Source organism: Dermacentor andersoni, chromosome 1 (assembly GCF_023375885.2).
Source record: "Dermacentor andersoni chromosome 1, qqDerAnde1_hic_scaffold, whole genome shotgun sequence".
Lineage (NCBI taxonomy): Eukaryota > Metazoa > Arthropoda > Arachnida > Ixodida > Ixodidae > Dermacentor > Dermacentor andersoni.
The window spans coordinates 272,831,512-272,853,467 of NC_092814.1; the positions used below are offsets into that span (position 1 = coordinate 272,831,512).

A 21,956-nucleotide genomic window follows, 5' to 3' on the forward strand; every position below is an offset into this window, starting at 1 on the left:
ATCTTCATCCCTCCGCCTGCACACAAGCGCACACTCGCGCGCGAATAGTTGTCGAGCAAGCCCGTGCGTCGTGCGATTCTCAATTCGAAGCGCACTGTCGGCTTGTTTCCCGTTGGTTTCGAGAAAAGGCATGTTCTCAATCTCAAATCGCACCCGCCACGCTGCTTTAGAAGTATGCGGTTCAGGTGCGCCCATTAATATAAACGAGGCTGCAGCTTATGTTCTGCCATGCGCTCGCACTCTCACGACCGTTGTATCCCACCGTCGTGTGTATACTATACGGTCGCACGGGCGGGCGCCGCCGTATAATACATACGAAGCAGCACGCGGTGGGGCGCCAACTCTTTTGAGAGATCGCCGATGCGTGTCGGCGCAGTGAACGCGCGCGCTGAGGTGGCTTCTCCTGCTAACAGCCCACCTTCAGTTCTCCCCGGCCGCCGCCACACGCGTTCACCGCCGGCAAGCGTGGTCCGTGCGCAGACGGCGCTGCTCGTCTCCATCTTCTCCGTGTTTGGCGGCCGCCCCGGGGCGTCTCTCGGACCCCTCAAAAAGCGGTAGAAAAAGTAAGTAAATAAATAAAGGCGGCGGCGGCGGACCGCGAAATCGGGGCATTCCTCCGCCCGAGGGGCCTTGCAGCATGGAGTGACCGCCGCCCGCGATCTCTCATTGTCACCATCTCATTGCCCCTCCTTGTTTTACGACTTATGCTGAAAAAAATATCCTTAATTATGCTTAATTTTACCATTATCACATCGCTCCCGATTTGTATGGAATAGGAGAGCATAGACATCTGGCTCGTGCTGTTGCGCTTTCGCCTTGGGAGAAAAAAAGAAAGGAGAAAAAATTTTAGCCATAACCGTAAATATAGCTGTGGAAGTCAAGCTGCTTAAAGACATTCAAGTCGTAACACAACGCAACAACCTCGGGGGTGTAATTAACTTACGTTACCCCTAAACACGCAAGAAATAGAATTGGACTTCTGTGCCGCAATAATCTAAGAATTCTGTGAAAAATTGTTTTCTCGCTTCGTTAATGGTCCGAGTGGCGCCCTGCCTACGTTATTGCCAAGATAGGGTATCGAGAAGGATAAATTATAAGAAAGAGAAATGTAATAGACTGAAATTAATCGTTAAATTATACCGACGCTGTTCACTTCTTCTTTAAGAGAACGCTTTAGAACAAAAGCCGTCTATCTGATTTTGCAGTGTAGAAGCTCACGTACAAACACACCGACAGGACACTATGCGCAATTGAACGGAAGCTATTAGTAGTCTTATGAAAAGTTTTCATGTTCACGCGCTTCACCTAGCCTCGAAAAAAAAGAGAAAATAGCGGACGCTTCTTTCCTTCCTTTTCTTCGACGTTTTTATTTTTTCCTTGCTGCCTTAAGCACCAGTGCTAGAAGAGGCGATGGTTGCAAGTGATTGCTATCAGGGAGTCTTCTCAACAAAGGTTGCCCCTGCCTGTACTAAGTATAACTTATCTATCTAAGCAGAAATGCGAGTTATACTATACGTCAGAGGCAATAGCCTTATATAGGCGACATCGGTCACTAGGGTTTGCACTAGGGTCACTAGTTGATAACGTAGTGCGAACTTGGGATGCCTGCTGCTTCTGTTCCTTCCTCGTAAACGCACGCTGGAGCCGCGAGCACCGGTCGCGCGGCCGTCGTACGCCGGCAGCCCGGCATTTCACTCGCCCCGTTGCTCGGCGCCCGCGCACCAGGCAAGCGGGAGGATGCCCTCCTCCTGCGCGGCCATCTCGAGGCGCGACGTTCGCATAACGGAGCCAGGGGTGCCCCGAGGTACCCAGCTCTTTTCTCTATAGCATACACGGGAGCAGCGCGCCACAGCTGGCTACGTGCATGGTTGCGGGAAGGGGGGGGGACGTCGAATGCCATTGAGCTCCTTTGAGGTCGTTGGTCCGGCGGAGGGAAGGCGCGATTTTTTTTCGGGCGGCCCGCATAGCTTGCCGACGCAACTAACCTTCGGGGCACTCGGCGTGCCGATGCTCCTGATTGCGATGCTGCCTCGCCCGCGGAGCAGACCGCCTGGCGCCGCGGCACGTGCAGCTCCGCGCGCGCTCAGGATTCCCGGCCCCGATTAATGCCTCACCCGGCTCTCGCCCTTTCTTTTCCTAGCTGAGATTATTCGTGCGTTTGTTTTTTGTCGTTGAAAGGCGTTTGTTGAAGTATTTTGCACATCCACCTGACTTTTCCCGTTGGCTGAGTGGGCTATTACGCCCTTTGACATGCTATCTCGCTCGCCTCTGCATAGGCTCGTGCTCGATCACGCACACCTCATGTTTCCTTCGCACCCGCGATGGGACGCGTATTCCATCTTTGAAGCGTTCACTCGCCCTGTGGCACTTTGTTGCCGTTAACGCTTCGGTAAGAGACGCAACAGTAACTAAACGCTGAAAGCTAAAAACCGTATTAAGAAGGATATCGCTTGCATCCTTTGACTGCCATAGATGAGCTCAAATGCAATTATATACATTTATATTTCCGTTTGTGAAGTATGTGCTAAAATATTGGTAGATGTCCCGACTGACAGAAAAGAAAATAGTGAACAGGCAAGAAGAAGGTCCTTCTCTCCGCGGCTTGCAGCTCCACTTTTAGGCGGCGTTCTTATAAGAATTCTGAATGACAATGGCCCGTATTTGCAAACTTTTTTTCTCGCGTGAGTCTCGTCTGCGGGTGGTCATCGCTGTGGCGATCATCTCGTTATTGCGCCGGTCGCTAGCATCAGTGACGGGCATTTCATCACCCACCGGCCATTGAGTAAACTCAACTAGCGTTATGCAAGTGCTGCGAATACAGACCCTAGGCTCGTATTCAAAAGCAGTTCTTTCGCTAGAGCTTTTTGTAGAACAGGTGGCGACCAAGGGTAACAATGAAATGTTAGTGAAAGCGACCGGTCAATGACAACTATTCTTGCGAATGTAAGGGGCTCTTTTTCTTTTTTTCTTTCTTTTAGTTTCAGGTTATCTTAGAGCCAGCCTCAGTCGGCACACAGGTGACCGTCAATATGTCAAGCGTGATTGCTTATCAGTTTCTCCTGACCATTATTATCAACGTCGAAGAATATACCGTGTGTCCCTGTCAACGTTATCAATGCTGTTCATAAAAAACTATAAAATAAAATGGTGCAACATAGATTTTTAAGACCTACGGTGTTCAGTTGTCAGACCACTGACGACTGAACCTCGTAGGTCTTATGACTGTATCTTGCACCGTGTATTTTAAATCTTTTTTATGTTCGGTGAACAACTTGGCTAACGTTAGCTGAGGCACCCTTTAGATAGGTGCCTTAAGTGGGGTGTGTGCACGCGACAGCAGCTACCTACGAAGCCTGTCTACACGAAAGCCCTATACAAAACGCTGACTCGCAGTGAAACTATTGTTCGCTATCAATACGTTCAACTTAAGAGCCACTTGAAATGCCACTCAATGCTCTCAGCAGTGCTGAATTGAGCTGAACTGTCGCTCTTTCTTTGTGACGAAAAACTTGTGCTGCAGAACATACTAGCTGCAGGAATTTCTTTTGCTGAAGAATACCTTACCGTCATCTTATAGTGACTGTTTGCAGTAGCTTATAAAGCTAACGTTCACATAGACACGACGCGATGCAAGAAACGAAGGGCAGCATTCACATCATAGGAAAGATTTCTCCGCGAAGTCTGACCGGTAGCGAACGACGACAAGGACATCAACGGTAAAGTCCTTCAGGGGTAATCCTCCAGCAGCTCTGGGGTTACAACGGCGTCTCGAAGGGATGGTGCTTCGCACATGCGTGCATGTTTTCTGTTTTGGTTCCTGGTACGACAGAACAGACCACCTCTATGAATTCAAGACATAAGGGACTCCATATTTCAGAGAGTAACTCATGGATAATGTATTTGCAGGGGTTGTTAGTGTGAGTTTCTAGCGGAAGAACAGAAAAGCAATTCTTGCCAAGTGAACGACAGCGGCGCACCTACACGCAAGATACACCTGCCTGTGCAAGTGCGTTCGCTTTCGTTTGCGCTCGCTCAGAAACAATGCATTAGCCGGAACTACAGTTTTTGCATCTTTCGTACTTTTTCTTCACTCTTCACACTCATGATGCTAACGTAAAAAACAACCTTACTTAAGAAAAGTGTGCCCGTAGTACATTACCAAGTGCAAAGTCGATGGCTGGTTGTACACGTACAGCAAAGTTTCAGTTTGCAATGCTGTTTGCAAATACGGGCACTTTAGGACTACTTTACAAGAGCATGAAACAGTAACCTCACTTCATAGAATATAATTGGCGACTCATCAACGTAAGCTACTTTTTAATTCTGATGCTTTATCTGTACGTGTGTTCTTTTTTTTTTTTTTACCTTTTCCGTGAGAAACAAGTTCGGTAGAACGTGCATCATCTCTCGTCCGTCTAACACAGCAGTGTATAAGACCCACACAGAGAGGTTGACATGGATTATGTCGTTCCTCAAAAAAAAAATCATAAATAGACGTCTCTATTGAAATGACATGCCGTCATTTAAATAGTAGTAACACCCAGCAACATGATGCGTATAACTTAATGCCTTGATTTCTGTTTAGATCCTCGTTAGCGTGTAAGCAGTCGTTCTGGCTTACATAGGCGCTTGCAAACACCGTTTGCTGAGCTAGACGACCTGCTTAGTTCAGCAGCTTAAGGACCGACTCTTTATTACACCAATTTGAATGCGTGTGCGCTAGGAACGCCACAGACAAATACAGCGGCGGACATTCCACACAGTTCCTCGTCGCTAGAGAAAGTACGAGAGATTCCTCGTAAATAACGCCAGTGAAAAATGTTTCTTAGTTTCTTAAATATTACCAGGAGGTTCAGACGCCGTAGAAACATTTTTCAGTGGCTCGAAACAGGAGTAGAGCATCATACATCACTGTCCGCGCGCTCTTGGGCTTCAACCGTATTTTGACGCCTCTTTCCTCAATCTACATGTATTTCAAACTTAGGCAAAAATCATGGTGACTGCGACACACACTCGAATCACAGAAAGAGATCGCTCACCTTCATGTTGTTTCGAAGTCCAACGTTGCCCGTGTGCTTGATAAGGTGGAACAGGGAGCGGTATTCGTAGAAACGGTACCAGCAAAGGGAAGCACAGTCACGGTGAAAACAGAAGGCGATCTAGTCTGTCTATGGCGGAGTCCGTACAAGTCCCGGTAGTTATAGCTGCTCCAACTCACGCTGCTGAAACAGAAGTAGGCGTGCTTTTTTCCAAAGCTGGATAGGAAAGGCGGCTCGCAGTGTGAGCAGGCACACGTTGCTCGGCTGTCGTGTCGCGACTACGGCTGTGCAGACAAGCGGGGATGCCGGTGGGATGGGAGAGCCGTACAGCGATGGCGCAGCGGTGCGCCTGGTTTCGGACGTCGCCGCACCGGGGTGAGTCGAGGAGCACACGACAACGAAGAGCGCCGAGCACGGAGGAGCGATGAGCGGTGGTTGCAAGCTCTCTTGTTCTGCTCCGAAATAGGACGATACGCGCCCGTTTCATACCGGGCGAGAACGCCAGGGAAGGCGAATTTCTCTGCTGCGGCGCAGCTACGGCACCCTGAGGCAGGAGGAGGGAGGAGAAGCAGGGGGGGGGGGGGGGCGGTAAAGCAAATTACAAAGTGTGAGAGAAGCCAAGAAAATAAAACTCGTCAAAGAAAGATGCTGGGCGGCTAAAAAAAGAAAACTTGCCTCCCCCTCCTCCGACTCCGCTCTGGTGGAAGGGGATGCTGCATGCATGCTTCACGGCGGAGAGGCGGCCGCTGCGGCGGTTCAGATTTAGGGCAAGCTCGTTTATCGAAAACTCTCTCGTTCCCGACGCCGCCACTCGCTGCTGCTACTACTACTACTACTACTACTACTGCGCTTGGAGCGGGCGGCCGTGCACGCCAAGCCACAGGCAGGTGCTTCGCTGTGGCCGTCGGCCAGCGCTGGAACGAGAGAGAGAAAGAGAACGCGCGCGTGTGCGTAGCGTCGGCCTTCCTGCACGGCCCCGAGCCCGTTGTGAGCGACGTAACGGACGAGCCCAACGTACAGGGAGACATCGCCGCGCTTCTCACGGCAAACGTTTATTTCTTTCTTTGTTTCTTTTTTTTTTATCTTTAAACGAGAGGACAAATTACAACACCAATTCACGACGACCTGTAGGGAAATGCATTGCTGTCACATTCCAAGTGTTTCTTTCTTTCTTATTTTTGGTTTACTCCTCGGCGACAGGTGTCAATGCATGTGAATGCGTTATTGGAGATACCGACTACCTATTACTGTCTTAATTTTTCTACTTGCAGACACCTCTTGACGACAGCGGCCGTCTTGTAATTAAAGGACAAGTCGTCGAACGTGCTCTTGAAAAGAAAACGCCAATGTTTCTCTTTTGCTGTCGTTTTTTCTTTTTTTTTTTTGTAGTAATCTCGGTTTATGAGACGATAAAATCACAGCTGATGCCGGCTACGCCTTTTCACTTAGCCACGCAAAACATAGCAAACGAGTTATTTGTTCTGTTTGTTTTTTTCATTTCCGAAACAGAAAACAAATATTTCCAGAGAAGATACCTGAATTACCACATATAAAATTGGGGCGGTCTACTTCAGGAAGCAAACAAAGTCAAAGACCCGCCGCGGTGGCTTAGAGGCTATGGTGTTGCGCTCCTAAGCACGAGGTCGCGGAATCAAATTCCGGTCGCGCCGGCCCATTTCGGTGGAGGCGAAATGTAAAACGCCCGTGTCCCGCGTATTGGGGCCACGTTAAAGATCCCTTGATGGTCAAAATTAATCCGGGGTTCCCCACTACGGCGTGCCTCATTACCAAATCGTGGTTTTGTCACGTAATATCGCAGAATTCATTTATTTATTCATTCATTGATTCATTCATTCATTCATTCATTCATTCATTCATTCATTCATTCCAAGTCAAATAGTTCCAGAAAACTGGATAAAACAATTTTGATGCGAAAGCGTCAAATGACCCATTGAGCGAAAAAACCTCACGTCTGTCGTCTATAGCAGCAAAACGGCACCTAAGCTCCCATTGCCCTTGGCCTCGACGTCACGTCACGAGCGCGCCTCTACGGAGTTCCGATTGGCTGTGACGCCATGGTAAGAGCTCGCCTGGATGGAGCGGAGTGGACGAACGGGAACACCTGCTGCCGCAATAGCGCGCCAGGTGTTGCGTTAGAGGAGAGGGCATCGCCACGACGCCACGTCACCCTCATTCTTAGAGGCCTGTGTTATGCGCGCGTTGCTTGTCTGCGCAAGCTTTCGCTTGCGTTCTAACTGCGCCTCGATAAGGCCAAATCGAAACGCTCCAATCGCCTCAACGCGCTCGCTTGCCCGCGAGTTCATAACTAGAAAGGCCGCTCAGCGGCGTTTATACATTAATGCTTTCTCATGCTGCTGCTGCTTGCTGGCTCGGGCAGCACGTACCGCTATGGTACACTACTTGCAGCGCAAAACTCGAACGACTGCTCAGCGCCATTTAATTGGGCATTAATGCTTTCGCACTGACACCTCATAAGTTAGGTGCCTTCGAATTTTTTAGTTGTTATTACTAGCAGTTTAATATTACTATTTAAGCGGTGTGACGGTTCTCGCACTTAGTTTCCTCTCTAATATTAACTTTCTCGCTTCGCGCCATCCAGGGAAGCGTCGTGAACTCGACACGGTACGCACGGTTGTCGCCGTGTGCGACATGCTACACTCGCACTCCTCGAGCCACGTGAACCCTGGGAACGTGAACCCTCGATGTTGTCAACAAAGCTGAGCCTCAAGAGCGAGAAAAAAAAAACGACATGAAGTCCTGAGCGAGAAAGCGGAGCGAGACCGCAAAAGGAACGAGAGAAAAGGAACAATCAATAAAACAGAATATCACGTAGAATCATACGCCGTTGGAAGGAAAGAAGAAATAAAAACAAAGTTCTTAGCAAGACGGCACAGAATAAGTATCTAATGGTTTCACCGCGACAAATGGCCGGCATCTCCTGACTCGTTGGAACACCAAAAGGCATCCCCCCTCCCCCTGCACGCACACGCACACACAACCGCGAGAAAAAGCAGCAACAGGCGAGAGCAACCGGAGCGGCAAGCCTGTGCGTGGTGTGAGCGTGATTCGTGAGTTGAGGGCGCATGCGTAGGTGCACGTGCGCGATGCAGCGCGCAGTTCGTAGCAGAGAGAAAAAAGCGCGCGTTGGTTTCGGTTTCGCCCGTGCGCTGGCGGTGGCTGGCTTCACCGCAGTGGCGGCTGCCGGTTCGTTCACACCAAGACGCGCTCGCGAGCCGGCGCACGCCCTGCCAGTCGCCGGCGACGCAGAGATGTAGGTCGGCCGGGTTGCAGCTGGCCTGCCCCCATCCCCGGCTCCTCGGGAGGAGGGGGGGCGGAGGGCAGAGAAGCCTTTCCTGTTCTGTCGCGTTCGCCTCGTGTCGGCGTGCCTCGCGTGAATGCCGCGTGTCGCGAGCGAGAGAAGAGACGCATAAAAAAGAAAGAGCATAAAGAAAGAGGAGGAAACGAGACAGGGAGACTTGCGCGTATGTCGAAGTGTCACGTCTCCCAGGCGAAGAAAGGTTATCCAATATTTGCATGGAAAAGGCCGAGACCGTGACCTTGCCGACACGCAGCGCTTGCTTTATGAAGAACGCCCGGGCGTTCACGCGCCACCCTCTCCGCGCTTCTTTTCTGCAGGCGATGCGACTCGAGCTTGCACGACACGACAAAAAAAACTGAAATAAGGAAGGGAAAGGAAATACAAAAATGCCGCGAATCGTTCGTGAACAAGGAGGGAGTGTGTACGATAACGCGTCGACGTCTGATGTCGTTGCTCCGAAGAACACGCGATGCCCGCTCGAGTGCTTACATGCGACGAGTGGCCTCACTTCACCGCTTATAGTTATACGCTGGGTTCTTCGCTTGCCAGACGGTAACCGCCCCCCTAGCGCGTTTCACATTCACTTTCCTTCGTGCTTGGCAAATGTGTGGGGCCTTTCGCTTTGGAAGACAACACAGTGCGAGGAACGCGCTGTTTCGTGGTTATATACACAAATCACGCCGACTAGGGCGCATAGCCGTGGCAAGCGCTCCTCCAGTGTCGCATCAACCTTTATATCAGGAGTGCGCAGAAGGCTGGTTGTGAGCGACGCTAAGCTGCCCCATGCCGCCCTTATCAAGGCTACAAAAAATAGAGCTGTAATATTACGCATATGCATTTGACGCTATTCCGTGTGCGGCATTTATGAAATCCACAGACGCTACAGCAATTCGAATAAAGCTATATTCAATGAGCGATGTGGATCTGTTATGTAAATGCAACAATAAAGACGTTGGAAATAGCTGAAAAATAAGGTCTACATACATCAGCAATGCATAAAAAAAAAAGGACCAGGGCACGTATTAAATTAGAATTGAACGTATTATTAGAATTACTCGTAAGAGAAAACCTTAGCCAATTCTGATGCTGGATATATGATGAACGAAGGCGGCAGGTCAAAACCAAAGAGCAGTTATGAACGAACAACTTCGCTAATTCGACCCCCGACCTTTTCCTCCGATCGAAAAGTTAGATGTTGCGCTTGTTATTATGCTATTTGAATAATTATTCTTTAGAAATCTTAAAAAGAAGCGTATTCTGGAGCGGTACCCTCGCACGACGCTCCATTAGTAGTTTTCACTAAGATAATACGTATGGAAGCCACACTTTGTAATACTTTGAACTTATAGCTCCTCGTTATATTATCTGCCTGCATGAAGGCGTACTTTCATTCGTTATACCAAAGGAATCCTTTTCAATATTTATTTTGCAACGAGCTGCTGTTCACCAGGCTAGCGGTACTCCTTTCATTTTTATGCTTGTATATTAACTAAATGAAAAAATTCATAACAGTTTTCTGTTAATGTCCTCTGAAGGGAAAAATGCGAGCGAAAAAGAAAACGTAATGTATAAGAAAGAGATCCTCTAATCACTTTCACCGCAGTAATTTATTCAGATGTTATTGCTGCATACTTCCTTATATCCGCTACGTTTTCAGCTTCTTCCAAAACGATAAACCATAACACACTCACCTTGACTGCGCCAAGCACGCACATTCTCAATCTTCCTTGTCTCCGTACCAGTTCTGACACGTCATAAAAACTTCTTCCTTCCCTTTTGCACCCTCGAGCGTAGATTACGTATATACACAATGTCTGTTTTGTTTCCTCGTTTGTTTGTCTGGTTGCTTGTTTGTTTGGTGGGTTAGTTGTTTGTTTGTTGGTTCTTTTCTTTTATGGACATAATGCTATTCGGCCTGATTTATGGCAAAATAACATCTCATTGCGTACAAGACCTCATTATTTCCCGAAGTTATTTTTTTATATATTTATTTCTTCAGACCACCGAAACAAGTCTAGGCATCATCGCCGAGCAGGACAACATTACCTAAGTGAACAAGCCCTCTTTTTCTTTATTATCTTTTTTATCGAGTCAAACCGGGCCGGCGGGAACCAAAATGCTTGGTTGACCGGCTTCAGAGCTCCAGACAAGTAAAAGAAACATACAAGCCATGTCTTTCTTTTTAATATTTCACTGCAGACGCCTCTTCTTCTTCGTATTTTTTTTTTCTTTTTCTGCGTAAGAGCTACCTCTACTTCCAGTGGGACAACTCCTTGTCGTAGCAACTGATTTCAGCAACGGCAACTGAGGAAACGCGCTTTGCATCCTCCTTTTATTTACGTCAATGATTTGGCCTACTTACGTGATTTCCTGTAGAACGTTCGGTGACCTAATGTGGAGCATTTGACGAAGAGCTGCATGCGGACACGTGCCGGTGGTCCGGTCAATTCAATTCGACTCTCGGTAGACAGAAAACCAAAGCCACCGAGAAGATTGCGCCTGATTATCTCGCCCACTATATGCGAGCCGAAGCCGACAGATGTCCAACTTTCACTGAAATTATAATCGAAGCGTATTTGTCGCCGTAAGAAGCGTCGGTCGCTACTCTGGTCAACTTAAGATTTCGCACTAATAGTAAGTAATATTATGAAGAAGAATCAGAAGGAAAGCAGCGATGTCATAAAGCTGGAAAATTACGCAGGTGTCTAAATATGTAAAGATTGGCGATGAACGAACCGGAGGGAGCAGGCGCGAATTGGTGCTGCAAGCATTTTGTAATGCAAATGCGACTGATGAAGCCTGAAATTGGGGTAGTGAAAGGTTTGACGAAAGCTCGTTCTGTCGGTAGTAATCACAATTCAAAGGTTAAAACGAACTTGGACCACAAAAAGAAAGCGAAAATACAAGACAGATCCGCTGCAGACATGCGAGCTGGAACGTCTTGTATTTTTGTTGTGTGGTCGGGCGTTCATATTTACCTTTGAGTGAAATAACGAGTCAATGAGCTATTACACGCTGCACTATACGCACAACGCTTATCATTTCATGAGTGCTATATGTAATTCCATCATTGGCTCCCATTACTTGTCTGAGAATATGCGCATTGCACACGTAGGTGCAAGATCTCGTATGAAAAATTAAGTTCTCTAGTTTTACGTGCAGAAACCACGATATAATTATGACGCATGCCGCATTGTGGGGGTCTCTGGATTCATTTTGACCCCCATGGGGTTTTTTAACATGCATCCAATGCACGGTACATGGATGTTTTTGCATTTCGCCCCCATAGAAATGCGGCCACCACGGGCGGGATTTGATCCCGCATCTTCGGGTTTAGAAAACGGCTTCTGTATAGTAGCATATGCGTGGTGTACGTGGTCGGCACTGGCGGAATGAAAGAAGATCACTTTCTTTCACTTTTTTTTCAAGAAAAAGAAACTTACACTGCAGGTAACATTTCCTTTTGGCAATTTCTACAAATCACTCCATGAGTAATCGAAGAACGTTTTCATCGTCATTGATAATATGTATTGTTTCTTACTGCAACACACTCTTTGAAAAAGAATGGTCTATTCCGTATACAGAAGCCGGCGTAAGAATAAAAGGCTGAGTTAAATGACGTCATCAACGTACACGTTTTACTAAAATTATGAGGTTTTACGTGCCAAAACAACTTTCTGATTGTGAGGTACGCCGTAGTGGAGGACTCCGGAAATTTCGACCACCTGAGGTTCTTTAACGTGCACCTAAATCTAACTGCACGGGTGTTTTCGCATTTCGCCCCCATCGAAATGCGGCCGCCGTGGCCGGGGTTCGATACCGCGACCTCGTGCTCAGCAGCCCAACACCATAGCCACTGAGCTACCGCGGACGCGTTTTTCTACCCTCTCGTCCTACATCATGGCTATGATGTATATGTATATACGTACATCAAGTGTCTGTGCGAAATTGTGGTTGTGTAGGAAACAGGCGATGCTGTAACCGTCCGCTTCCTGCGTAGCATGGCACGCGACAGGCTCCGCTACCTCCCACTACCAGTTGTTACGGCGTTGCCCGGACGAGGAGGACCTCCCAGCCGCTGAGAGTCGCGTATCCCCCGGAGATGGCTGTTCACTTCGCGGAAGCGCCGGCTTATTCGTGTCTGTCAGTTAGCGGGCACTGCAGCAGGTAACTGCAGCTATTTCCGTCTTGTTTCGAAATGTAGTAATCACTTCGTCTTCCTCATTGGTAATTATTGGGGGTCGCTGTAATTTCACTACCTTCGGATAGCATCAGTCATGTATGTGAGAGCGTATGTCATTCGCCCATTGCCTCCTAAGTATGTACTTGCGTGACGCCGCACTCGGAAGCTGTGTCATGAACGCTCCCCGCACCACACATATATTTTCCAAGCACGTCTATCTACAGCTTTGGCGATAGCTCATGCATCCCTCTCTCAGCTATACGCCAGGGTGCAGAAGGCTGGCTTTTTGTTGTTGTTGTTGTTGTTGTTGTTGTTGTTTCAAAACACGGCGCTTACCAACGAGGGGAATTGGCCACACTTGATTGATTGCAAAGTACACCCAACAACGTACCAAAAGGGGTAAAGACAAACATTCAAAATCACGCATTGAGCAACTCAATGCTAACACAAATTTTGAGAGGATCTATACATAAAGTTAGGACAAAAATAAAATAAAGTGTCCCATGGTCGGTACCCCAGCAGCGTGACCTTCCGGACGCTTCAATGAGCTTGTGTAGAGCAGTAATCATCGACAAATGGCTTGTGCCTAATTGACAGGCACCAAAGGACAAAGTGTTTGGTGTTGCAAGTGCTAAACCCAGATTGCCTGTTAGAAATATGAGGAACATTCGGCGCAGAGGGGTGAAGCGGCGACAAGAAAGAAAGAAATTATCAATAATTTCTGGTTCATTAAAAGAAAAGCAGAGGTTTAGTTATAGATAAGCCAGATCTATGAAGGGAAAAATTTAGCCGGGGAACTCTACAGCGGAAGCTTGATAACGTCACCTCACATTGGCGTGAAAGGCATTTGCACGTGTTCCACCGAAATTTTAGATGTCAAAAATCATCTGCGAAAAGTAGGGATGATTCATTAGAATTTAGTAAGAAAGTTAAATCTAGCTCCTTTTATAAAAGCGAGATCATTAAGAACATTTAAGACTGAACCATTTAGCGACGATGATGCGAGTGAGTCAGCTGATTCATTTAAAAAGGTTCCACTGTGTCCGCGGACCCAGTCAAACAGTCCGGGGACCCAGTCAAACAGTCCGGACGAAGTGCCGAAAATATACTCAGCAGGTGTGACCGATTATTGTAAGTTAAATGTGTACAGACCTAAAGCACATCTGTAACAATTATTACTTTAGATTTTTGTATAGCCAGTTTTCTGAAGGCCAGGATAATTGCCTGATATTTTGCAACAAATATTTTGGTGTAATCAGTGAGAGGGAGCGCAAAAGACCAGTTAAGCGGATTGGAAAATATGCCAAGTCGGGTGTCCTCGCAAATTGTATTGCGTCCGCAGAAAAAACAAAGTGAAAAGTAAATTGTCTAAGATGACCTTGAAGGAGCCTTCAAGTATGCGCTCGAAGAAGTTATGCGTGTTTTGAAAAAACTATCATAAAACGTAAACTTAACCTTCAATGAATTTGTTTTTGGGGAAATTATATGAGGTCGACTGACTTGAAGTTTTGGTAATAGCGCCTGAACAAAAACAACCAAACGAAAATAATGCCACCAACATGCTCCGAAAAATGAAACAGTTGAAGTGATGAAAACGTGTGCGTTTGGGGGGGGGAGGGGGGGGAGTGGATGCACAAACTGGAGGGGGATGCATCGTAAAGCTTTAGGAAAGTCATGACAGTAAGTTATGTTGCAGCTTAGCGTGGCGCTAGGGCAATGAATTCCCCAAGCCCATCGACTGCTACGTCACGTTGGAAAAAAATGAAGGAAAAAGGGTTTATTGACTTAGTTACACGGCTCCAGTACGGAAGCCCACTCCATGCAGGGGCAAGTTAGACGTCCGAGTTCACACTAGGAACTTCTGTCCCCTGCTCGAAAAGTATCCGCTTTTAATACCGTCGTCTTCCCTAGGCGAGTCGACTAGGGGATCTGAAGACTGTCCAGCAGCAAATCACCATCGTCGACTCCGTTGCGATACCACGACCATGCTCGCAACACTCCGCGGTAACTCCGCCGCCGAAGCCCGGTGGTTTGGAATATGTGGCAAGAAAGCAACCTGAGAATTCAAGGTCGCCGTCGTTGTTTTCCCCTTGTCTTCGAGGTACTGGTGGGGTGATGAGCTTTCGTGGGACCGGTCAAGAGTCCGTGTCCACGCTGCGTTGACGCCTGGATAGGTGCTGATGCATTAGTGGTGGTTTGACTCGTTGGAGACGTCCAATTAACGCCTTAGTGGTGTGGCGACGTAACAGTTGCTTAAATCTAGGCTCAAGCGGAATAATTCCATCCTCCAGATAAAGCAAATCGTTCGCCACAAAACTTGGCAGCCCATGAAAAAGACGCAGTATTTGCCTCTCCAGTAGTATTAAAGATCTTAGCTTGTATGTTGCAACTCCTGAAAAAAAAAAGAGCTCAGTTGAATTCAAGAATGTGGTTGACGTTTAGAGATCATCAGTAACTTAGCCCTACGCATACCCGTGTTTTTATTACTGAATCAGCGCAACAATCCCACTGCACGTTCTCCTTTACTAACATTTGCTTCGATTTAGGGCTGCCAGTTTAGCTTACCGTCATATGTTATCCCTAAGTACTTCAAGCGCCAACTTGCGGTATCGGCTCGTTTCGATAATGAAGAGAAATAAAAAGGGGAGTTGACAATGGAAACACAAGTAACGAGCGTTTCTTGACGTGAAGAGAAACAGACAGGCCATCCAGCCAGGGCTAGAGTTCAGACAAATATGATTGTAAAATTTCGTATAACGTATTGATATACCGTGATGAGGAGAAGAATGCAATATCTTCAGCATAGAGATAGAGTTGCACATCCTGATGAACTGAGACAGAAGATAACAAGATATAAAAAAATCGGTGAAATAACTGATTGATCCCTGTGGTACGCCTCACGTCGGTTTATATGCACCCGATGTAACTCCATTCTTGAAACAAAATAATTGTCTACCGGGAAAGAACTCTTGTATCCAGACCACTAAATTATCTGGAACGGCACAGTTTGCTAATCTAGAAATTAAAATTTCATGTTCGACACTGTCATATATATCTCAAGTTACCAATGCTGATACCTCTCCTGATAGTACTGCGAGTCGAATTCAGCTTTCTAAATCAACGTGAGCTGACTATAAGGAACATTGAGGCATAAATCCTATTTGTCTAGACCACCTAATACCCTGACAAGAAGTAAATTCATTAAGCCGGGCATGGATTACTTTTTCTATTATTTGGCTAGATTTGATGGGAGAGCAATTGACCGAATATTGTCAAAGGCATATCCGAGGTTGTGATTTTTACGTAAAAGCACAATATTTGTAATTTTTCCAAGTGGTCGGAATCCATGTATATTGTTGTAAACGGTTAATTATATTCAAACGTTCATTAGGGACAGAGTAAAACAATAGTTTAATCATGGGGGAGGGGTGCAATTGTAATCCGGTCCAGCCCAGGGGCTAATTTATGAGTAGTTAAGAGGACATTGGATAATTCTGTCATGATAACGTCTGCAAACTCTGATGTTGAACGTTAAAACCTCTTAAGTCTAGGACACTGCGATGAAAAGCGTGCTTGAAGGCTTTTCGCGATATCACCTAGGGAATCCGCAGCTTCTTTGGGGGTTAGAACAATAGAATGTGAACGTCCGGACCCTTGAAGAGACTTTTTGCTCCGTAAAAACCTATATAGTGCTAATCTTCTTTCTAATTTTGATAAAAATTAATGCAGTCCGTTTTTTTTTTTCGGTTGTCCGTCTATAGCTATTGCAACAGTTCTTTTAAACACAGCTGCATAGAATCCATCCAAATTTTCGGTGAATTATTATGTTGGGGAATTTTCCATGCTACTTTTCTTCACCTATAATCCCGTGTACATGTTTCATTCCACCAAGATGAGTTTGACGGTAAGCTGCCAGACATGACCCTAAACTCAGCGGGCGCAATAGCAGAATGTAAAAGCGATACCACTGAGTCAACCCTCCGTTGTTCACCACAAGTGGTCAACGCTAATAACTTTGAATTTATAGCTGATTTATAAGTATTGTAAGTAATGATCCGCCTTTGCTGTACCAAAGGAGCCTGACTTGAAAGCACAATTTCAAATGTAATGAGTAAGTGATCGCTACTTGTTTCGTTGTCAAAGGTGCCCCATGATGCAATAGATATCTGAACAGAAGAGAAAGTCAGGTCTATTGCAGATGAGAACCGCCGACGTAGAAAAGTAATTCGACATGAATGGTGACACTGAAAATTGTTATCATGCACCTAATTCCACAACCTCTTTTCACAAACATCCGTTTTCACTTCCCAAGAAGTTTGATTAGAATTAAAATCTCCTGCTAGGAACATTGCATTTGAACAATTTTGACACAGCGAGTCCAGGTGATCAATGCACTTCACTCTGTTCGGGACGTACGCATTAACCACTATAAACGCAGCGCAACCAAACCTTGATCCTCGGCTTAGTTGTGGTTTGTTTTTCTCTTGAATCAGGGTTCATACCCACTATGGGAGATTGACTAAGGCTCGGGTGGATAAAGCTAATGATCGGAGAAATTAAATTCCACTAGCAAATATCAGAAAAAAAGAAAACTGCATGTGACGAATGCCAGGAAATTATGAACGCAACCTAAATTGAAATTTACTAAAGGTATTAATACCAAAAAGGAAGATCGCCGCCCCGCTTGGAAACCGAAGGTTTTTTTATTTCCTTGTCTTCTCGGTATAGTGAAAATATAACGTGCGTTGGATTTTATTGGCAACTCTACTTGGCGATTCTCATCGGAAGTTAGCTTGAGTTGGATGAGCATGTATGGAATGGCCCTGTAGAAACAAGCATTTTAAACTTTAAAGTTGCTATAGAGGAGCAGAGGAACAGCGAAGGAGTACGGCGAGTGAGGAAAAAAGAAGACCGACACAAGGCTGTACTTTCAACGAACATCTATTTTTCCCGTGCACTGGTTTCTTATACCTATCGCCATAGCAAAACAAGAAAAAAGAACAGGTATAAATTCTGTTCTTTTGTAGCGATCAAAAACCAGCCAGTTGAATTCAAAACGCTGCTAAACTTTAAAGTAAGTGCTGCAAAGGCTCGGATAAATACCGCAGCTGCACTTTTAATCTTGTTCCACTCTCATTTAAGCTAAATAAGCGGAAGACGTTTGAAAACGCAAGTATCGTGTCCGCGTGTAGAAAAAAATCCCGACTATAGTGCAATACCGGGCCGACCCGCGGCGGAGGTGAAGCAGGCGTTAAGCACTCCCCATACGTGGGCCGATCCCTAAGATAGCGCTGTATACCGGACCGACCAGCGGCGGAGGTTAAGCAGGCGTTAAGCGCCCACAAACACAGCTTCGCTGGTCATCCTTCTTCACAGAGTGGAAGGGCACTGAGCTTTTTTGTCTTCTCCCTCATTAATGAAATTGTAATTATCGATTGACTAACGATTTAATTACGGTATTTACGGCAGACATGTCAACATTAGGTGCTAGATCAACTTCGAAAGCATCAATTTCGATTGTTTGCGACATGCTATATTTTTCGCAGCTAATTTTTCCGCGTGTTTCGCGTATCACTTGGTATATTGTTATATCTTTGGCGGGCTTTTAGAAATTATTTAGAAAGAACGCATCAAAATAGAGACACTTCATCAGGTTGCTGCTAACGACATGCAATTAGTTTCATCCGCACGGAAGGCGTCCGATGTTCTTTTTAAAGAAAACTTGGGCGCAAGATAGCTGGGACACCTTATATATATATATATATATATATATATATATATATATATATATATATATATGTGTGTGTGTGTGTGTGCGTGCGCGTGCGCGTGCGCGTGCGTGCGCGTGCGTGCCTGTGTGTGTGTGTGTGTGTGTGTGTGTGTGTGTGTGTGTGTGTGTGTGTGTGTGTGTGTGTGTGTGTGTGTGTGTGTGTGTGTGTGTGTGTGTGTGTGTGTGTGCGTGTGCGTGCGTGCGTGCGTGCGTGCGTGCGTGCGTGCGTGCGTGCGTGCGTGCGTGCGTGCGTGCGTGCGTGCGTGCGTGCGTGCGTGCGTGCGTGCGTGCGTGCGTGCGTGCGTGCGTGCGTGCGTGCGTGCGTGCGTGCGTGCGCGCGTGCGCGCGTGTAGCAGTGTTAGTCATACTTATACCGGGTAGCAGGGGCTATTTCACTGGAATACAGGTCCATAAACGGGGCGAACCGGCCATACCTCTAAGTTGGATTCCCAGTGGCATTGTGAAAATCGAGAGAGGGACCCACCACTCGTGGTGTTAATTCAAGTAAAGTTGATTAAGGTACAATTAATTAAGATACAGTTCATTAATGCACTCGAACCCGCCACATTTGGTGTTAATCAGGGAGACTTTCAATGGGGCACAGGTAATTAAGGTAGAGTTAATTAAGACACTCGAAGCCACGGCCTTTGGTGGGAGATAACAAGTAATAGGAAGTAACGCATGCGAATGAAAATGTCACGTAATGTAATGCAGGTTCATTGCGCGCAGGCTTTTGCGTTCATTCTATTTAGCGTATGCTAAAGTGGCTGTCAACTTTTCTAAACAAATGCAAAATGAAAATTTAGGCAAGCATTGCCTAAAGCAAAGCGCTATGCTACGGAATTATGACGGTCAGGTTTTTATAATTTTTTATGCTACCTTAGTACACATTGAGCAAAACGAGAACAAGGTGAAAGCAGGAGCCAACGTTTCGACAAGTGGACTTGTCCACTTGTCCAAGTCCACTTGTCCAAGTCCACTTGTCAAGTGTGTCAAGCGGACTTGTACCAGTGGACAGGGACAGGGCGCCAACAAAGTAAGAGGCGCATATTTGAGTGTTCCCTTTAACAGTGTACCGCACTGTATATGTAGCCCACTGCTTTCCTCAGCTAGTGAAATCCTGTGGACAGGATCATGCCTCAATAGAGCTTGCGCTTTGCTCCAAGAAGTGCTAAACACTAAATATTTCGAGTTTCTGACCTAGCTAATCAAGAAGTTAATCCTCATTTGGGATTGGTGAACCCACGCACGTGCGTGCTCGAATAAGAAGCCGCGGTAAACTTGTGTACCGAAAACTTATTGTAACGGGTCAAGTAATCTTAGTTCACATCCGTACGAAAGCAATGTCGGTTTGACGTTCGGATTATTTCGAGTTGTACGCGTTCGAAAGATGCTCCTATATATGCCGCGCCACAGCTTCTGCCTTTCTATTACCCTTACGTGGTTGAATATTTACGAAAAAGGAAAAAGGAAAGCATCGCGGCACGTCCGCTATATCAAAGACGCTATTGCAAGCCACGAACAATATCAAACTCAGCTTTCTACAAACAAAGCTTTCATGACTTCTAATGTACGGGAACGCGGACGGTTTTCACAAAACGCCTCTGAAGGAAAATCCTTTCCTTATTAGCCGACGTTCCATCGCCCGCCACTAATGATAGCGATAGCGGTACTAACGATACGATCGTTTTGGCCAAGGCCAATCACTGTTAGCACTCACGTAAGTGAAAAGGATAAGATAAACAGAAGGGCTCGATTTTTTTACAAGTTGCAACCATATGAAACCATATCAAGCCAACGTAAAATCAAGGTGGGGAAAAATATTGGGGAAGTTAACTGTTACATTAAGCGTGGTGCCGTTAAGCCCAAGGGCACGGAATCAGATCTCTACCGCGATGGCTGCATTTCGATGGCGTCAGATTGCAAGAAACCTCTGTTTACCGTGTATTGGTTACAGGCTAAAGAACCCTATAGTTTGTCCAAATTATTCCGCAGTCCCCCATTGAGCCGTGCTTCATGATCATATCGTGGTTTTGGCACATAAAACTCAAAAATTTAACTGCTACTTTTAATTGAAATACAGGAATATTAAGGATAAGGAAAATGAAAGTGTCGGGAAAGCCAACTTGCCGTCTTTTCGTACATTGCGAATACAGGCCTTGCGAATAAAGGCGCAGGTTTCTGGGCAAGAATGTTTCGCCTATACCTACTTGAAGTGCAAGGCTCTTAACGTAAAATTATTTTCCTTTCAATGACTGATCATCGCTGTCTGAAAATTTGTTACGACGCAACTGAATTCGCGTGCGCTTGCCTAATTCTTGTCCCTTTGCCAGATGAATACCGTCGGCACTCAACAAAGCGTTCAAAACATTTTCTGACTCGGGAGTCAGCATTCACGGGCTGAAGTAGTTCGCCGTAAACTGAAAATGGTGCTATTCGTCTATACAGGACACACAGAAGGAGGTGGTGCGTTGAAATTTCGAAGAACGTGAAAAAAGGAGAGAGCGGTTCTCTATATGCGTCAAATTGGCCATATGTTAAAATCCTTAATTTTAACATGAAAAGAGCATTAAGTGTTGTTTTCGAAGTCAATTGTTAACATGGTGGACTGAGCGCAAATATTACGTCCGGTGCATCTTTATGCTTGGTGTGCAGATACGTACACCATATGGTTTGGTTTCTCAGGAAAATGTGCCACACAGTCTCGTTTGCATGGACATACACGTGGTATTATTATTATTATTTCTTTGACCGCGTTCACGCCGAACACAGCTGAAAGATCGCTGCTGAAGGTTTAGCTGACGCGGCCTCCTTTGTCACAGAAGATAGAAGATACACTTGCGCTAGCTTCCCCTGTCTTCGAAGCAGGCTGCGGAAACTGCCACTTTTTCTCTCTTTTTTTAAACCTTCCTAGTGCGGCCTTTATCTCGTGCTTCCCCTGAAATAACGATTGGGGAACCCGAAAGCTGAGAAAACGATTGTTTTCGGGTTGGTGCGTGCCGTGACGTTGATGACTATTATAGCGCTATCGAAATCGAGAAACAAAATGCGAGAAGTCCCATAACTTGTAATTCACAGCACTTAGCTGCTTGTGCTTTTGAACACTTGCTCAGTGTTATCTCAAGAATACCGTATAAGAAGGAAAGCAGTAGGCTAAAGACATGCGGCCTAAATTGATATAGCTATATTCCGTCAGAACTGAAGCTGCCCGAATCAAACAGGCTCTACGCGCTTCATTTAGACGACAGGCAAGAAACAGACGTGAAATTGCCAATAGAGATGTCATCCAAACCAAATCGTGTGGGTTATGCAACGAAGTGAAAGCATGTCACAAACCTGTTGAGCAACCTGGCCCTTCGCAATGGCCAACGTCAGCCCATGAACTGTAAACGAGAAGACAATTAAGTTTGGATCATTAAGGTTTCACAAGGTACATTAGTGGTCACAAGGGCCATTAAGATTTCACAAGGGCTGTGATTGCATTGCGAATTGTTCAGGATTAATGCTTTCGTTCTCTTATTCCTTTCTTTGTTTCTTTCTTTGTTTCTTTCTTTCTTTCATTCATTTATAATTTTTCTTACTTGCGTAGTTTCCGGCTTGGATGACAGCGACGGCTGGACGACC

The 21,956-nt window shown here is 46.2% G+C and overlaps 1 protein-coding gene across 1 annotated transcript in view; it reads right to left on the reverse strand.

The window, feature by feature from the left end:
- LOC126547880 (uncharacterized) overlaps window positions 1-5,505 on the reverse strand; it is a 29,851-nt gene extending 24,346 nt beyond the window's left edge. Inside the window, exon 1 of the mRNA XM_050195906.3 lies at window positions 5,040-5,505. Within this exon, the coding sequence (XP_050051863.1) occupies window positions 5,040-5,045 (6 nt within the window). The 5' untranslated portion in view covers window positions 5,046-5,505. The remainder of the gene's footprint in view (window positions 1-5,039) is intronic.
- Between the last annotated feature and the right edge of the window lie 16,451 nt (window positions 5,506-21,956).